At 35.4% G+C, this 15,551-nt stretch overlaps 4 protein-coding genes across 4 annotated transcripts; 1 reads left to right on the top strand and 3 right to left on the bottom strand.

Moving 5' to 3' along the window:
* The first annotated feature begins 181 nt into the window (after nt 1-181).
* On the top strand, nt 182-1,086 carry LOC111430130 (protein YLS3). Its single transcript, XM_023066299.1, has 3 exons — nt 182-524; nt 616-702; nt 776-1,086. The coding sequence occupies exons 1-3, from the start codon at nt 182-184 to the stop codon at nt 922-924; spliced, it is 579 nt and encodes a 192-aa protein (XP_022922067.1). The 3' UTR covers nt 925-1,086.
* A 102-nt stretch (nt 1,087-1,188) lies between these two features.
* LOC111430129 lies at nt 1,189-2,399 on the bottom strand. Its single transcript, XM_023066297.1, has 2 exons — nt 1,895-2,399; nt 1,189-1,548 (listed from the first exon to the last, which is right to left on the bottom strand). The coding sequence occupies exons 1-2, from the start codon at nt 2,309-2,311 to the stop codon at nt 1,375-1,377; spliced, it is 591 nt and encodes a 196-aa protein (XP_022922065.1). The 5' UTR covers nt 2,312-2,399; the 3' UTR covers nt 1,189-1,374.
* A 728-nt stretch (nt 2,400-3,127) lies between these two features.
* On the bottom strand, nt 3,128-3,745 carry LOC111429674. Its single transcript, XM_023065617.1, has one exon. It carries the CDS (start codon nt 3,743-3,745, stop codon nt 3,128-3,130), a length of 618 nt encoding a protein of 205 aa, XP_022921385.1.
* Nucleotides 3,746-8,149: 4,404 nt separating this feature from the next.
* Nucleotides 8,150-15,001, bottom strand: LOC111429815 (carbon catabolite repressor protein 4 homolog 5). Its single transcript, XM_023065830.1, has 14 exons — nt 14,648-15,001; nt 13,844-14,007; nt 13,022-13,087; nt 12,871-12,923; nt 12,487-12,568; nt 11,858-11,889; nt 11,468-11,537; nt 11,071-11,163; nt 10,906-10,938; nt 10,672-10,769; nt 10,214-10,340; nt 9,336-9,421; nt 9,168-9,252; nt 8,150-8,485 (listed from the first exon to the last, which is right to left on the bottom strand). The coding sequence occupies exons 1-14, from the start codon at nt 14,961-14,963 to the stop codon at nt 8,417-8,419; spliced, it is 1,374 nt and encodes a 457-aa protein (XP_022921598.1). The 5' UTR covers nt 14,964-15,001; the 3' UTR covers nt 8,150-8,416.
* Nucleotides 15,002-15,551: the final 550 nt, after the last annotated feature.

Raw genomic sequence — 15,551 nt, 5'->3', positions numbered from 1 at the left:
ATAAATTTTAATTTTTTTTAATCTAATATCACGTTGATAATATGGCACCCTCTCACAAGTATTGAGGGAGGGAAGAACAAGGAGTGTGTGGAATGGCACACAGGCTGCATGGTTCAACTCACTTAAACAGTGTCCTTTCCCTCTATTTCTATAGAGTCAAAATCTGTATTGTCTCTGCACCATGGCATCTCTTCCATATCTCCCATGCCTAACCTTGCTCTTTCTCCTGCACGTTCTTCTACCGATTGCTGTTTCACAAGATCCGACCCTCTCGAGCCCCACCATAGCTCAATGCACCGCTAGTCTTCTTCCATTGGCATCGTGTGCGCCTTTCATGCAAGGTATGGCGTCAATGCCACCAATGACATGCTGTGGTAACCTGAAACAACTCTACACCAGTGTCCCCAGCTGCCTTTGCCTCTTGCTGAATGGCACTACCTTGAGTTCTTTCCCTATCAACACTACTAGAGCTACCCAGCTGCCTGATCTTTGCAGCCTTCAAGTTAACATCTCTACATGTTCAGGTATCACTATAATCCTGTCATCCTAAAGCCTCTTAAGTATCTTCTTCTACTTCGTTCTAACATTTATAACTCTCTGAATGGTCATTTGAAGCTCTCCTTGAGCCACCAAGTCCTCCAAGTTCTCATGTTTCTCCTAGAGTAGACACCAACACCACAATTACCAATGCTACGGTTCTAGGTATAGTTTTTGGTTCAGCTCTACTACAAGCACGACATGTTATACATTGTGACACTACTTTTATGGATTTCAGCTACTCCAGTGGGTCAACCAACGCCAAAACCTAGCATGGTGGGGTTAGGATTGGGCAGCATCAGTGCTAGTTTCAAGCCAAGGGCGGGAATTCAGCTCACAGTAGTGATTGCTATGAAGACTTTTCTGTTTCTTCTAGTTCTTCATTGAAACCAATTATCTAAAATTTCTTTCAACATTATATGCTCTTCTTTATTAGATTTCCAGTAGGTTGTTTTGGTTCAATAACGTTGTTTCTTTAGCATTCTAACATTTGCAGACCAATACCCTGTTTTCAGATATGTCTTGTTCCTTTGTCTCCCTAAAACAGTCAGCCCAAGGAGGAGAGAAATCTAAGTAAAAGGCCATAGCAGATAGACAGAATGAAGTAAATGAGAATGGCCTAAAAGAAGAACAATATGGTGACAAGAAAACTAAGACATGCAAAATCAAAATCTTTACTAGATTCAATAGAATAAGGTTTTCATAACATACCTAGAAAGCTTATGGCATTACAAATTCACACAGTATTCTTTGTTTCCTTTTCACTTCTTTAACTGCTTACGAGGATGATAATGGATTCAAGATGTGGGGACTGTTTTTGATATCGAAATATCAAGATCATTCCAAACTAGGAGCCACCTCTGTTGGATTAGATTCAAAGACATCTGGGTTTGATGCCTCTGGTTCTTCTAATATCTCTTGAGTTTGAACTGATTCTTTGTATGCAGGCGTGTCCTTGAAATCAGTGGCTCCTTCGTTGTATGTAGTGACAGCAATACCACATGCAATTACCTATTGTAATGATGAATGAATTAGTGAATCCATTTGCGAAAAGGATAACAGAACATGAGCTATCTATTTTATCCTTTTCTAGAAAAACTACCCAAAAGAAAACATCTAATTGATGTTAGAACATGATTCTGTTCTTGTTATGTTGAAGAAAAGGCTGAGTTGCTGGTTAATTTAGTGTTTGGGCCTCGCTTATCTCAAATCTCATCTGTCAATTACAGAAGCAACTAGATTTCTGGAACTAAGTTATTAATCTGAATCTTTTGCTGAATGCTATCTAAGATTAGAACAGACAACAGAATCAATCAAATAATTATAGGACATGATTAAAGGTAGGGAATAATCGAACCGCGAAAGCGATGCCAAAGGCCCACAAGTACTCGAGGAAGAAGCCGAGGGGATCCCACTGCTGACCCTCCCAGAAATCAGGCTGGAGCCCAGGCAATTCCGGCAAATTCTCATCCACATCAAACGCTACACCGGCATTTTCAGCAATTTCGGCCATCCGATTTTGTTCTTCTTCTTGTTGTTCTTCCTGTTCCTTAGTTGACGTCGAGCTCCTCCGGTTCTTACTGTCGATTCGGCCAATTCGGAAGGAGGATTTCTTTGAATGAACGACATGGAGGGTGCGGGCTTCTTTAGACGGCGAAAAGAGCGCGTTGCGACGGAAAAGGACTTGGTTAGAAGGAGTTCTGGTGGAGGTTCTATAGAGAATTCCCCCGCCGGTGCCACAAGTGGCGCCGCCATTGGTTATGGTCAGAGCCATTTGAGTGGAGGAGAGTGAGCTCTGAACACCCAGAAAAATGGAGGAGGATTGTGCGGATAAGAAGATAGAGGGGAAATTTCAAAAAAAAATAAGATCATTTTTAATTTATATACTTCTAGGATATTTGGGAGGTCAAAAGACTTTATTACCCCTTTTAAATAATTTCCTAAACTTATAAATCAGAAAAATCGAAAATACATCATTTTTGGTTTCTGAACCAACCTGATTCATATTATTTATTAAAGAAATTACCAAATTAGTTCACTTTTATTCAAAAAATAAATAAAAATAAAAATAGAGAAGCTAATTTTTTTTATTAAAGAAAATTTTGACTAAATTGATTCGTAAATTTGATTTGGTTCAGTTCATCAAGGCAAATATTCAAACACCAACATCGAAAATATTTGAAAAAATGGGAATATGGGATATGGTTTGCACATTATTTTCTGATATAGTTTGAAATATTTCAACTCATTTGGAACATTTGGTAGCAATCTAGTCATTCCAACTTGTGTTCTAATAATTAGTAATAAAAACGAAGCATTAACAAAATCGATCGAGTTTTATCAAAACACTCTGTCAAGGTATGTGATTCCGTCTTGCGGCGTACTACAGTTGAAGAACAGTTGAAGAGGAGATCGAGCTAGCACCCAAATTTTGCTCTTTCTTTTTGTTAGGACTGTGAAACATAGATGAATTCAAATTCTCTTTTACTAGTCTGTTCCTCTGTTCTGAAAGAAATTCCACAAATTCCGTTTTCTTCTTGTCTGCCTTTTCAATTTCTCCGTCTCAAAAATAATACAATTCGGTTGATAATTATAAACAAGGCATGGTCTCCGATCGATACGCCAATTCCGTCGCCACGTCTGTATGATCGAACAATCCACCCAACACCACCACCTCTTCCTCCTCCTCTCGATTCCATTCGTTCTCACTCCTCAAATTCTCAAGCCAACAGTAATTCGGAACAGTTTCATCCTCAAGCCCTAAAATTCCTTTCATATCGCCGCTACCTAAAAACTCTGCCGCGAAGTTAACGGCCTCGGTCTCCTCTTTCTCACCAGCCGGCGGAAGCCCTAATTCATCGTCCGACGCTTCCAAAAGGAAGCCAAGTTCGGGCTGACCAGAAGGAACCGGCACCTGAATTTCCTTCTCGAAGCTTCTAATCACCGAGTCGAGATCTTGAATCTCCGACTCGCGATCTATGTAAGCATCGACGTCGTCGAGAATCTTCAGCAGGTCATCCTGAATTAAGTTTGCCTGAAACGAATCGATCGATTTCGCATCCGATGAAACGGAAGCAATCGGCGCATCATCCACATCCAAGTTAGCGGAATCAAGTCGGACGAACTTAGAGTTGGATCCGATAAAATTGAAGAGAGAATCATTGGATTCATCCCGTAGCCGCTTCCTGCTGTCAACGCAGGCTTCCATTAGGAAGAAGAATGGCGCAGCGGAGAGTTAGAGGGAAAGAACTTTGGTTTGAGAATGGGAGAGGAAAACAGAGCTTGCGATCCCAATAGTTGCAGAGTTCGCGACGGAGAAATGGAGGGAAGTCGCGGGCATTAAATAGTGAGGAATTCGTATAATTCAAACGCACTTAGGCGCGTACAAATCCTTATCGCCTCGCTCCACGTCATTCTATATAAAAATAAATAATTCAATTTTTGTTGTAGAAAAACCCTACTAAAAAAACTAAACCCCGTTTAAATCGACTATAAAGAAATTAAAAGAAAATAAATAAAATTAAAAAATAAATCATTATAATTAAATTTAAACGGAGTATTTAAAGTCCGCTCCGAAATATGAGGTGAGCATGAAATTCACGACTTTTGAATCAATACCGGACCCACACATACGTATTTGCCACGTCATCCCACAAAAGAGTATCAGACGCGTGGCATCGGCAAGGCGCCTTCGTTGCTCTTTTGTTGTCGTGGACACGTCTGCAAAAGACACGTACGCACTTACCACGTGATCGGATGTGTGAATCGTCAATTTTAGTACTTAAAATTTCCCCTTAAATCAGTGAGCTTCCACGTCAGTTCCAGATATTTTCATGAAAGGTTCAAAAAATTTAATTTAATTTAATTTAATTCAACCACTCATTCATTAAAATATTTCAATGATTTTCTAAACAGTTTTCATTTACTAAATTTATTTATTAGTTTATAAATTTTAAATCAATCTTAGCTTAACTTAATTGTTGTATTTTTTGCTTTTATAAATTGATTAAATTTCATTAATTAATGTTATTAGTTTATTTAAATAAAACACATTCTTATTTAAAAAAAATAAATAAATAAATAAATACTTTTATCGATATTACCATCTTTAAAATATATTCATGATCTTTCAAAATTAACATTAAAATATTTGAAGATAATCTATAAAATGTGTGAGTATATTTTTAAATTTATAGATACTTTAGAGATAATAATAAAACTTTTTAAAAAAAATGGATACATTTAAAATACTATTAAAATTTTTAATATATTTTGGTTTTTTTTTTTAAAGTATTTTAAAAATAAATGACAAAAAATTAGGAATATTTTTATTAATTTTTAAAAAAATTTAATAACAAAAGGAGCTGGAATGAGTGGAAAATAGTACAATAAACAGAAGGAAACGACACAGTATAGGGGAAGGATGGGCCCACAGAAACATTAAGGCATAGCAACATCACATGGGTGGGACCCAGTAAGGTATGTGGTGGGGTCCATTACACTCTCGTCCACTTGATCTTCTCGATTCGCGTGGGGCCCTTCCGATTCTCTACCGCCGGTTACACGCTACACATACATCACCACAACTTTTCCTTTTCTTTTTCTTTATTCAAAATAATTAATTTTCAATATTATGGTTGTGTTGTGACGTAATAATTTAGACGGTAACCAATTATTTTATTATCCACTTCCCACCCAGCTTTCCGGTTGCCGGTACCCTATAACTATTTTCTCACCTTCCTTTATAATTTTAAATATATTTTAATTTTCCTTCATTCATGAGATTTTGATCGTCCAACGAACCACCTCGGCTCCTCTCTTCTCGAAAATTTGCAAATTCCTTATTAATATACGGACATCAATCTCTCGAGCACCAGTTTAGATTCGATCTTATTGAAAAAATAAAACGGAGCACCCAACAATGTATTTTCACAGACTAAGAACTATGAAACTGTCTCTTTCATTTTGAGGTGACTGAACCTCTACCCAGTTTAATTAATTTATGATATTTTAGTTGACCTATTTACACCAATAACATGTTTGGTTCGAATGATGGTTGCGTTTAAAATAGGAAATAATAACATTGAGGCCCACTGTCCACTACGAGTTGGGTTTCAATTTTAAATACTATTTTTATTTATGTCATTTAACGTTTTTAAGGTATCGAATTCTTATAAGTTTCAAACTTAAAAACATCATATGTTCGAATCTTTCACGTTTTCGTGGGTTAAAAAATGATATATAAAAAATCGGCGACTTGACACGAACCACAAAATGAGAATCATGGCACGTTTGTTTTGAAAGGCCAAAAGCATTTTACTTTTGTTGTAAATGCCTATTGTGTCCTCCTAGTCTTAACCCCTACCACTATAGCATGGACGGCAAAAACCATAAATATATAAAGTTATAAACGTAAAGGGTAAAAAAGTAATTTTGAGACCGAAAACGAACATTGAAACTAACTCGTAGGTTCAAGAACCGACATCGAAGACGATCGTAATTATTCCCGTGGAAGATTTGATATAAAGTGAAATTAAAGTTATTTATGGTATTTAAATAAGAAAAGTTAACATTTTTAGTGTAGGAATATTGATTTAGGTTGCATTTTTATTTTGGGCGAGTTTTGAAAATCAATAATTTTATAAGTAAAATTAGATGTCACATCAGACATAAAAAAAAATTTGGGCCCATTGTGTTCTTAGCCCATCTTTCCATTCTCTCTAAATTTCTCCATCTAATTTTACTAACTTAAATAATGTTAAGTTGATTTTATTTCAACCAGGCTATTGCCTTTTCTCTTAAAAAGAAAAATAAATAATGTCAATATTTTAATAAACTAAAACACGACTTCTTACCGACTAACGTCAATCATATTTCAAATCACGGAGATTTAATCTTCTGATCTGTAAGTTGATCATAATTCGAATAATGTTTTGAGTCGATTAATCTTTTGATCGGCAAGCAGAAGATGATTAGAGCAATTTTCTAAATCGATCGAATTTTCTGATGTATAAGTTGATCGTGATTCGAATAGTTTTTTAAGTCGATTTAATCTTTTGATCTATAAGTTGATCGTGATTCGAGCGATTTAATGAGTAGATCGGGTTTCATATCGTTATGAAAAGGGAAATATATATATAATTATTATAATATTGGTAATATTTTTACAATCCTAGGAAACAAATTAAAGAGAAAATTGAATTAAACTTGAAAGCGTTGTATATTTATGAGATCTCGATCACCGCCGATCATTCCGATCATGTCAGAATTCTCGATCACCGGCCGTCGCTCTCAACCGCCACCGCTATATTCAAATCCAACCGCAATCCATTTTCCGCCACCACTTCCTTCCCCTTCCCACCCTGTTTCATCCGCGCCACATCGGTCTCCGCCTCTGCTCTCTTCACTCCCTTCTTTTCCTCCTCCTTCTCTTCCCGATCCGCCGCCGCAGCAGCCACGTCCCTTAATCTCTTCGTCAACATCCCCTTTTCCACTCCAAAATATTCCGCCGCTCGCTTCATCCGCCGCAGTATCGAATAGAACTCCTCCACCTCCTCGTCGGTCGGCTCCTTCTCCGCCGCCGCCGCCGTCGTCTCATCATTCTTGGTTTTCTTTTCACAGAATTTTCCGTCGTTCTCCGACTGACACTTTCTCTTTTCCCTCACCATTTTCAAAATTTTCCTCGCCGGAAGAAGAAAAGAAGAATGAATTCGTGTTTGGAAGAAGGGGGGAGGGAGGTGGTCTTTTAATGTCGAATATAAAGAGTTACGAGCAAATAAATAAATAAAATAAAATAAAAAGGAGAAATGATTCTTGGAGAAAATTTTGAAACCCGTAGAGTGGTGTTTTTTGGTAAAGCGTGTTAGTGCATGCAAAAAAAAAAAAAAAAAAAAAAAAAAATGGTCTCCAACTGAAAGTTGACTCTTTTTTTTAAGCATTTCAAATATTTATTTATTAAAAAATGTATATTAAGTTTAAGATCTTGATTTTGTCTATACTTATTAAGTGAATTTTAATATTTAATTTAAATGATAAATATATATTTGAAAGGTAGTGGTAAGATTACTATTACTATTATTATTTAAAGTTTAAATGAAACAAACCCTAAATTGGATGAATAATTTGAATCGATGATTTTAGGCCGTTGGATTTAGGGACTTGGCATATAGTGACGTCATAGGGATGCAAGTATCTGACGTCATTGGCAGAAAAGGAGATGTCAGACCCTATCACGGATAAAGTATGAAAATAAAACTTTCGTGACTTTTTTTTTTTATTTTTTTTAATTTTATATATTTTATTATAGTTTATAGCTTTTTAATATAATTATTTACCTAAGAAAGAATCCGGTTCAAGATGATAATATATAATTTATTTAGTTAGAAATAAAAGGTTTCCATGTTCAGAAACAGACAAATTAGGCTGACTTCGGACAGTGAGTCAGCTTTTTCTATTGTTTTGGAAAATAAAATATGAAGACCAAATGTGTTCTTTTTGGGAGCACATTGTATTATACTATTTTATTTATGGGTTCCAAAAAAGAAAAAAAAAAAATCTATAATACATAAAATTTAATTTTTTTTGTTAATATCATTGACTTTAACACAGTCAAAAGGCTAAATGGAGGGATGTTATCAATAGTTAAAACCAAGTTCCTATCAACATAACAAATCCAAGGAGTTAGACGACAATTTTTCAAGAACCAATCTGTATCTATGACGTTACTTGGAAGGTTCGACGCAGTTTCTTAAGGATTGATATGCTATTTCCCCAGAATAATACAAGTAATTAGTCAAAAACTACAAAAAGGAAAGGGAGAAGAAACGACCTCCATTCAACCAAAATTAAGGAGATGCTTCAAGCTGGTGCGGCTAATTAGTCAAGTCACATTGTGTTCGTCATCAAAAGCCAGTTCGCACACAAGAGCAAGATGATCACTGCCCCATTTCTGCATTGATAACGTAACATAACATAAACTTTGGTAGAGAAAAAGAAAAAAGAAAAAAAAAAAGATAAGATGAATGATCCTATTTTTTAAAGAAGGAAAAGAGATTTTGTATTAAACAATGAGGATTCCTGTTCTTGGTCGTATCTATCAACAAATTTGATGTATTTGAGGGGATAAGACCAAAGGAAGTCCTTAATTCTTTTTGGGGTTTTGCCTCCAAATTCTCTCCATCAGGTTCTTTGGGATGATTTTATGACTCTTAATTCACAGTACAAGGAAATTTTGAAGCGAAAATAGCCAATAGCCAATAGCCAATAGCCAGAACTATTCTGAAGAATAGACAGAACAATAAAGAGCCTGTCTAATGAAATCTTCCCTATCAGGAGAGTATCAATGATCTGAGTAAAAGCCTGACCCAATAAATCTCCTAATCTAAGATTCCACCCACACCCAGCTCTACAGTGTTACAAATTTTCACATATACCTACTTAATTGTCTTACATCTCGGCCGTGGTCCTATAAAAGTATTGGTTAACTCGTTGATCTCTCAAAGGTTTTATAAAAAATTGGAGAAAAAGATGAGAAAAATAGGTAGAAATTTGAAAACTCTAATAATGGTAATACAATTATTCATAAGTATCTCAAAGGTTTTATACAATTGCTGGTTACATTTCATAAGTACCTCATTAGGAAGTCCTCCAGTCCTTTTTAATGCATCAATAGGCAATGTTTCCAGAACCCTAACAGGGGCAAGTTTTTCTGAGTGCCTGCGATAATAATCAAAGCAAGTAACTAAAGTTCTCAAGGCCAAAGCATGAAAAAAATTGCTTTCAACAGTAAAATCTGATACCATATATAATCGACAGTTCCCATAAAGTTGGAGTGGAATGAAGTTACTAAAGGTTCTCCATTAGCATCTCTTGTTTTACAACTTCCCTGAAAAATTTAACCGACTTGGATGAGAGAACGCAAACGAAACTAAATAGCAGCAAATAACTCTGCCCTCTATTTCAAAAACGATAAAAAGTTAATATCATGAGTTGAAAGCACAAAAACAATCTTAAATAGTACCTTTTATTGTTACATATAAATCATATGATACTACGTATACATTTTTGTGACAAAAGGGAAAAACTTAAAATAAATATTAAAAACTGCGCCGCCCTCTTTTTCATATAAAAAACCTAGAGTTAGATTATTTTTATTTCACACTTCAAAATATTAGATTTCTTTGCAGCCAAAGCATCTTACTTTATTACAAAGCTTGACAGAACTAACCGTCCACTTATTTAACCCATCTTTATACTTTTGACTTTTCAGCCTCTACTTATTCCTCATAAGTTCCTTTCACACATAAAGCAGTCTCCGTACCCTACCATTTACAGTAACTGAAACAAATTTCCAAAGAATTTGTTACCTCCATGGCAGTGCAGTTTCGTTTGTATAACTTCTTTCAAATTCCTTTGGGGTGATTCGTTTTTTGAATATTTAATTTGGATTCATCTCTGATCAATGACATTAACTCTTTCTTTGAAAAGTCTAAACTTCATTCTTAAGTTACTAAATTCCATGTTTACATTGGTGATTTGCTTTTTAAAACGTACAAGTCAATGAAACTCATTCAAACACAATGCTAGTGAATCACCTCATTCTCCATTTTGACTTGTACCTTATGCACCGAGCTACACTAGATAAATAATGAGAATTTAAGAAGATTAAACATCTTACAGGAACCCCATAGTATGCACTGGAAAGCTTTAAATGGTGCTGAAGACAGGTAACGTTCTCGATACCAGATGCGATCCTTATTTCCTCACCACTCCATCTGAAGGACCTTGAGGCTGAAACATTGGACCTAGCAAACAAATGAAATAATACATAAATGGAAAGCTACAAATTAATCTCTACTCATATCTGCAACATGGTCCACCTTTTTTAAACACTTCATCGATCCTCTACAATTAACAGTAAAACATAATTTATGATGTCAATACCATGCATCCTGTTCTGCTCCCAACAGTATGGGCGTTGTGTAGTACTTAAAACATGCAACGCTCAGTAGCAAACATACAGTAGATAGAAGTATCAGCTATAATTGATTGAGAAATTAGATTTCAAATAATTAAAAAACAAAAAGAGAACAAGAACAAGAAGAAGGAAGATATTGTATTGAAGTTTAGTCATACCATTTTGTACCCTCACTACAAAATCTGAAGGCTCCGCGTGATGATGAAAAATCAAGCTGCCCTGAAATCTTTCTGCGGTCATGCAGTTGTATATCCAGCTGCTCAACCACCAAAAGAACTTGAAATGAAATTCCAACCATGGAAACACACAAAAGAGGAATTCCAGAAAATCATGTTCAACAATCCAGAAAAAGACAATAGATCATAAAAAATTACAAGTAAAAGTGAACTGACCTCTGATGAAGCCAAAAACTGATATATTGCACTCTGATCATTTGAAAAAATGAAAGATACAAGACAAGATCAATGGCTAAAATGGTCGAAATTGCTACCAAGTATAATCGGGTGAATATATTTGTTGTCGTGGTAGAAGAATCCTCTCCAGTGAAAGAGAATTACCTTTGGTATGCTATTCAGATCCCCGGCCATAATAACAGGTATGTTTCCCCATCTTTGTGAGAGGCTATGAGCTTTTTCAAGAAACAGTCTGACCTATACGAGCATTATGTAATAAAATTAGGGCACTGAGATGCCTAACATTTTTTTCTTAAAGGACAATTCAAATAGATGATAAAAAATATTTTCCAACTACCTAACCATACCGGAAAAAGGAAAAAGGAAAAAGGAAAAAGGAAAAAAGAAAAGAAAAGAGAGAGGGAAATAGCCAGGAGATTGCAACTAATGCTAAGCTGATATGCAAGAATATTCAGACAGAAACATAGTTGGCGCAAATCACGTAAAATTATTAACCATGCAACAAAAACTACAAACATTCAAGGATTACAGTAGTTGATACCTGCCCGAGCTTAATGTCTCCTCGATTTGGGTTGAAAAGAACGTGTATGTTCCCAATCACAAAGCTTCGACTACAGTTAATAAACACATGCACAGAAGTTAAAGAAAGAACAAGTAGCGAGACAAGATTATTGTAATCAACAGCTTTTATCAAATATTATATAATTTCTAAACATGAAATACATGCAGAGGCCGTGAAAACAATATCTCAAGAAAATATTCCTCAAGATAATTTTTTTTATGTAAATTCAAAAAGCAAGAAAACGTTGCATGTAATTTTTTTTTTTTACTAAATCCATGAAATTTGTTTCTCATTTTCAAAAAAGAGATCAACGAAGAAATTTGACTCATCATACAAAATAAAAACAAAATTGCATAATGCAGAATGTACCTTGTTTTGGACTTTGATTTAGGTTTATTCATCTGTACAATTTAAGGAGTAATAGAAAATGTAAAACGTTCTAAAAATCCATAGATTGATAATAAATCATCAATTTGAAGTACATACGATGATCTTCATTATCAAGGAAATATGCCTAACATACAAATAAAAGATAAAAAATAAAAGGCAGCACTATTCTTCATGACTTGAAGTTGAAGGTAGCAGCACATTAAGAAGAAATTGAAACTTAACATCTACTAAATTTACAAGAATGAAAAATACGTTTGAAAATATATCTACCCAACCAATTAAAGAAGTTATGACCTTACTTAAATGGGATCTATTCTATAAGTTGTACAAGTACGTCCTTGAGTTCTAAGGAGACCAACTACAGAAGGTTATCCTTCCCAAAATATTTTCCCCTCCCCATAAAAAAAAAAAAAAAAAAAAAAAAAAAAAAAAAAAAAAAAAAACCTCCTAGCCAATCAAAGCATCCTATGATTAAGTGAATGATGGAAAATTTTGTACACAATTAACAGAATTAATACATGAAAACAATTGAAGTTATTAGTTTAGCACGGTAACTTCCCAAAAGAATAATAAATATAGCAGAATGATATAAATGAATTCCTTTATACCTTAAAAACACATAGTTGAGCAACATTGTTACGTAGCCCAAAACTCTGGAACTCTATACTTTCTTGATGCAAAAGGGTAAACCTGTGACCAGAAGAAAGGCCTGTAAATGTGCTGAATCACTATTCACAGAGATACGGATAGTTAGGGGCAGCCTAATAGAGAGAGAAAAATCTGATTTGCGACAAATCTAACTGTCCAGTATGCTTATAATAGGAAATATTTCAATTCTGACATTACAAGCCCAATCAACATCTCTCATACATATCAACAGAGTTACAAGGTACTGAGTCAGTTAAAAAATTCAGGAGCTCATTCATCTATTCTGTGATCTTATAAATCAGCTACTACAATTCAAAGATACCAAGAAGGATGAGAGACCTTACAGTTTTTCAATCCAAAATAAAGCACACCCGTCATTTGCTTCACCAGTTCTAGCCTATAAAAGATCGCCACTAAGTTTTCTTGATGCAGTACAAATTATCCATAAGTATTCTATTGACAACTGACTTAACACAAAATATATCTCAAACACACCTTGTAAACACTTTTGTAGCCATAATTTTGGAAAAGTTCATCCAAATCATTAAAACGGTCAACCTCCTGCAGATATATAGTTCCATTTGCATGAGTAAGAAATTATTCTTAGCACCTATGAAATATCATGGTTAAAAGAGACCTGATAAACAATACGACCTCAAAAACAAGGGAGCATGAACAATTATTATTTAGTAACTACACGAATAAGAACGGGACACTAAATGTCCCTCACGATTAACAGCAACTTGACCCTTCCTAATTTCTCATGTTTTCTATTTGATGCATGAAGTATTGCCCCTAAATTGGTAAGCAGGCTTACGCTGTATTGATTTGTATTTTATGCCTTCAGAGCCCCAGAAAACCAAGAGTAACCCTTAAAAGCCTTTAATATAATAGGTCCTTAGCTTGCCAAGTCTCTAAATTTGATATCTAGTTTTGCTTTAACTACAACAAAAGCTTATACCTTAAGAAATTTAGCAATTTGAATCTAGTAGGAAAAGTATTATGAAATGTACAAATAAGAACGACAGTTGTAAGGCTGTATTTTATTAGTGTAGGCGTAAACAAAATCTATTTCTTATTAGATTACGTTTCTCATATTTCCCATTTCTATGAGCAACTACTGCAGTTGCAGAACCACAAAAGACATCAAAGGGTAACTAAACATCATTTAAATTGTACAATGACATCAAGCTATGGAATTTTAATGAGCAAAGATATAACTGTGCGTCTGTGCCCCGTAAATGAAATTAAGGAACACGTGAGAAGGACAGGAAATGAGGGTTGACCAGTTTTAGAAGGAAGGGTCTAACAAATTACCTGCAAGCATAAGATGCCTGCATTGTAAAATTTAATTGCATTGCATATAAGCTCTTTCCGGAAACTCCAATCCATGAATTTGGAAGGCACTCTATGATACAAATCTGGATGCTTCAATGCATTTTCCACTCCTAATATATTATATGAAGCAACCATAATCTTATCTGAAATAAAGGCAATATATTGTTAGGTATGCAAAGGTAAAAAAGGCAAAGTATGCAATGGCAATACCCGCAGAAACGGAAATACCACTTACTGCCATCCTATATTCATTATTGTTATTTTTCTCCCTTTTCCTTCAGGTCTTTAACGGGAAATGGGGTGCGAAGAATGTTACTATCAAGTGCCTTTTGAAAGTCCTCCAAAAGAAAGGGGGGAAAAAACTAACCATCTTGATGGTGAGAAGGTTTCTGGATTTCAAGGCCTGTCAACTAAGGAAAGGATCCAAAATCTAAACTCCGAACGAATTCCAAGTTTCTCTAGGGTAATCAAAACAAACATCGGACTAGGTTAAGTAGCCGCTCTCTAAATATTTACCAAGGCCGCAGGACATCAAAAGCAGGTAGCATTTGGAATGCCCTAATTCTTCCTATGAAGGTATTCGAATATCATAAGCCGGATAAATTGGCTTCAACAATGAGCATAGAACATGAGGTCCTCTAACTATATTCCTGTACAACATTCTGGCATAACAGTTATCGTCAAGCAAGAGCCCCATAAGTGGAAGAAACACCAATCAATTAATTCTAGATTAAACAATAACACCTTCGAAAAATTCTCACAGAACTGATTAGAATCCATTACCTATAAATCTTGAGCAATCACGAGTAGAGTACACCCATCGACGATGACCATCCGACTCACTCGACCTCCTCTTCTCGTACTTTCGTGAAGTTCGAGAGGGAGAACGAACTGGCTTGGACCTTTTCGATGAAGGAAGCTTCTGAGGCTCGCTGGATGTTGGAATTGTGGTTTCTGAACTGAATGCAAATCTCCGCCTCTTCTTCCGGCCATCGTTGTGACCGCAGTGTGCCGTGTTCGCCGAGCGTTCGCGCCTATTCTTCCCTGTTTTGGCGCGAACGTCCATGAGAGACTCTTCGTCCAGGCTTTCTTCGATCATTATCCAACGTCACACGGCGATCGTAGTTACCCTTTGCCCTCGGCTCTGCCTCAGATACACAAACTTACATAATTAATTTAAAGTTAAATTACCATTTTAGTCACCCAACTTTACCCTCATTTAAAACCAAGAAAGTTAATATATATATATACACATTAAATTTTTTTACTTTGTTTGAAACGAGAAAAATTTAATAATAAAAACTTTTAATTATAGTTTTGTAAATTGAATATTACAAGGGTAAATAAGTAATTTAACTCCAAATTGTTACTAGCTAAGGGATTAGTTACACTAGGACTAGAACTAAAAGAAAATATGTTGAATGGGTTTATTGTGTCACTTTAGGTTGATTATGAGCATGTTAAGGTCACGCGGTCACACGGTTGAAAAAGTACAACCGTGACACCTAAGGCCTAATTAAGCGTTAGACACAGTTGGATGGATTTGGATAACGGTGGGGGTGGGGGGGTGGTTTAAAGCCCAGTCAACCATCAATTTGATTGAGTCATGTGCTATCTCTAGACCATTTTTAACTCTTTGGTGCATTCAACTACGTTAAATCTCTTAACTAATACCGCTGAGATTCAA

This window comes from Cucurbita moschata, unplaced genomic scaffold (genome assembly GCF_002738365.1).
Source record: "Cucurbita moschata cultivar Rifu unplaced genomic scaffold, Cmos_1.0 Cmo_Scf00032, whole genome shotgun sequence".
NCBI lineage: Eukaryota > Viridiplantae > Streptophyta > Magnoliopsida > Cucurbitales > Cucurbitaceae > Cucurbita > Cucurbita moschata.
This window is presented reverse-complemented; position numbering and strand designations above follow the sequence as displayed.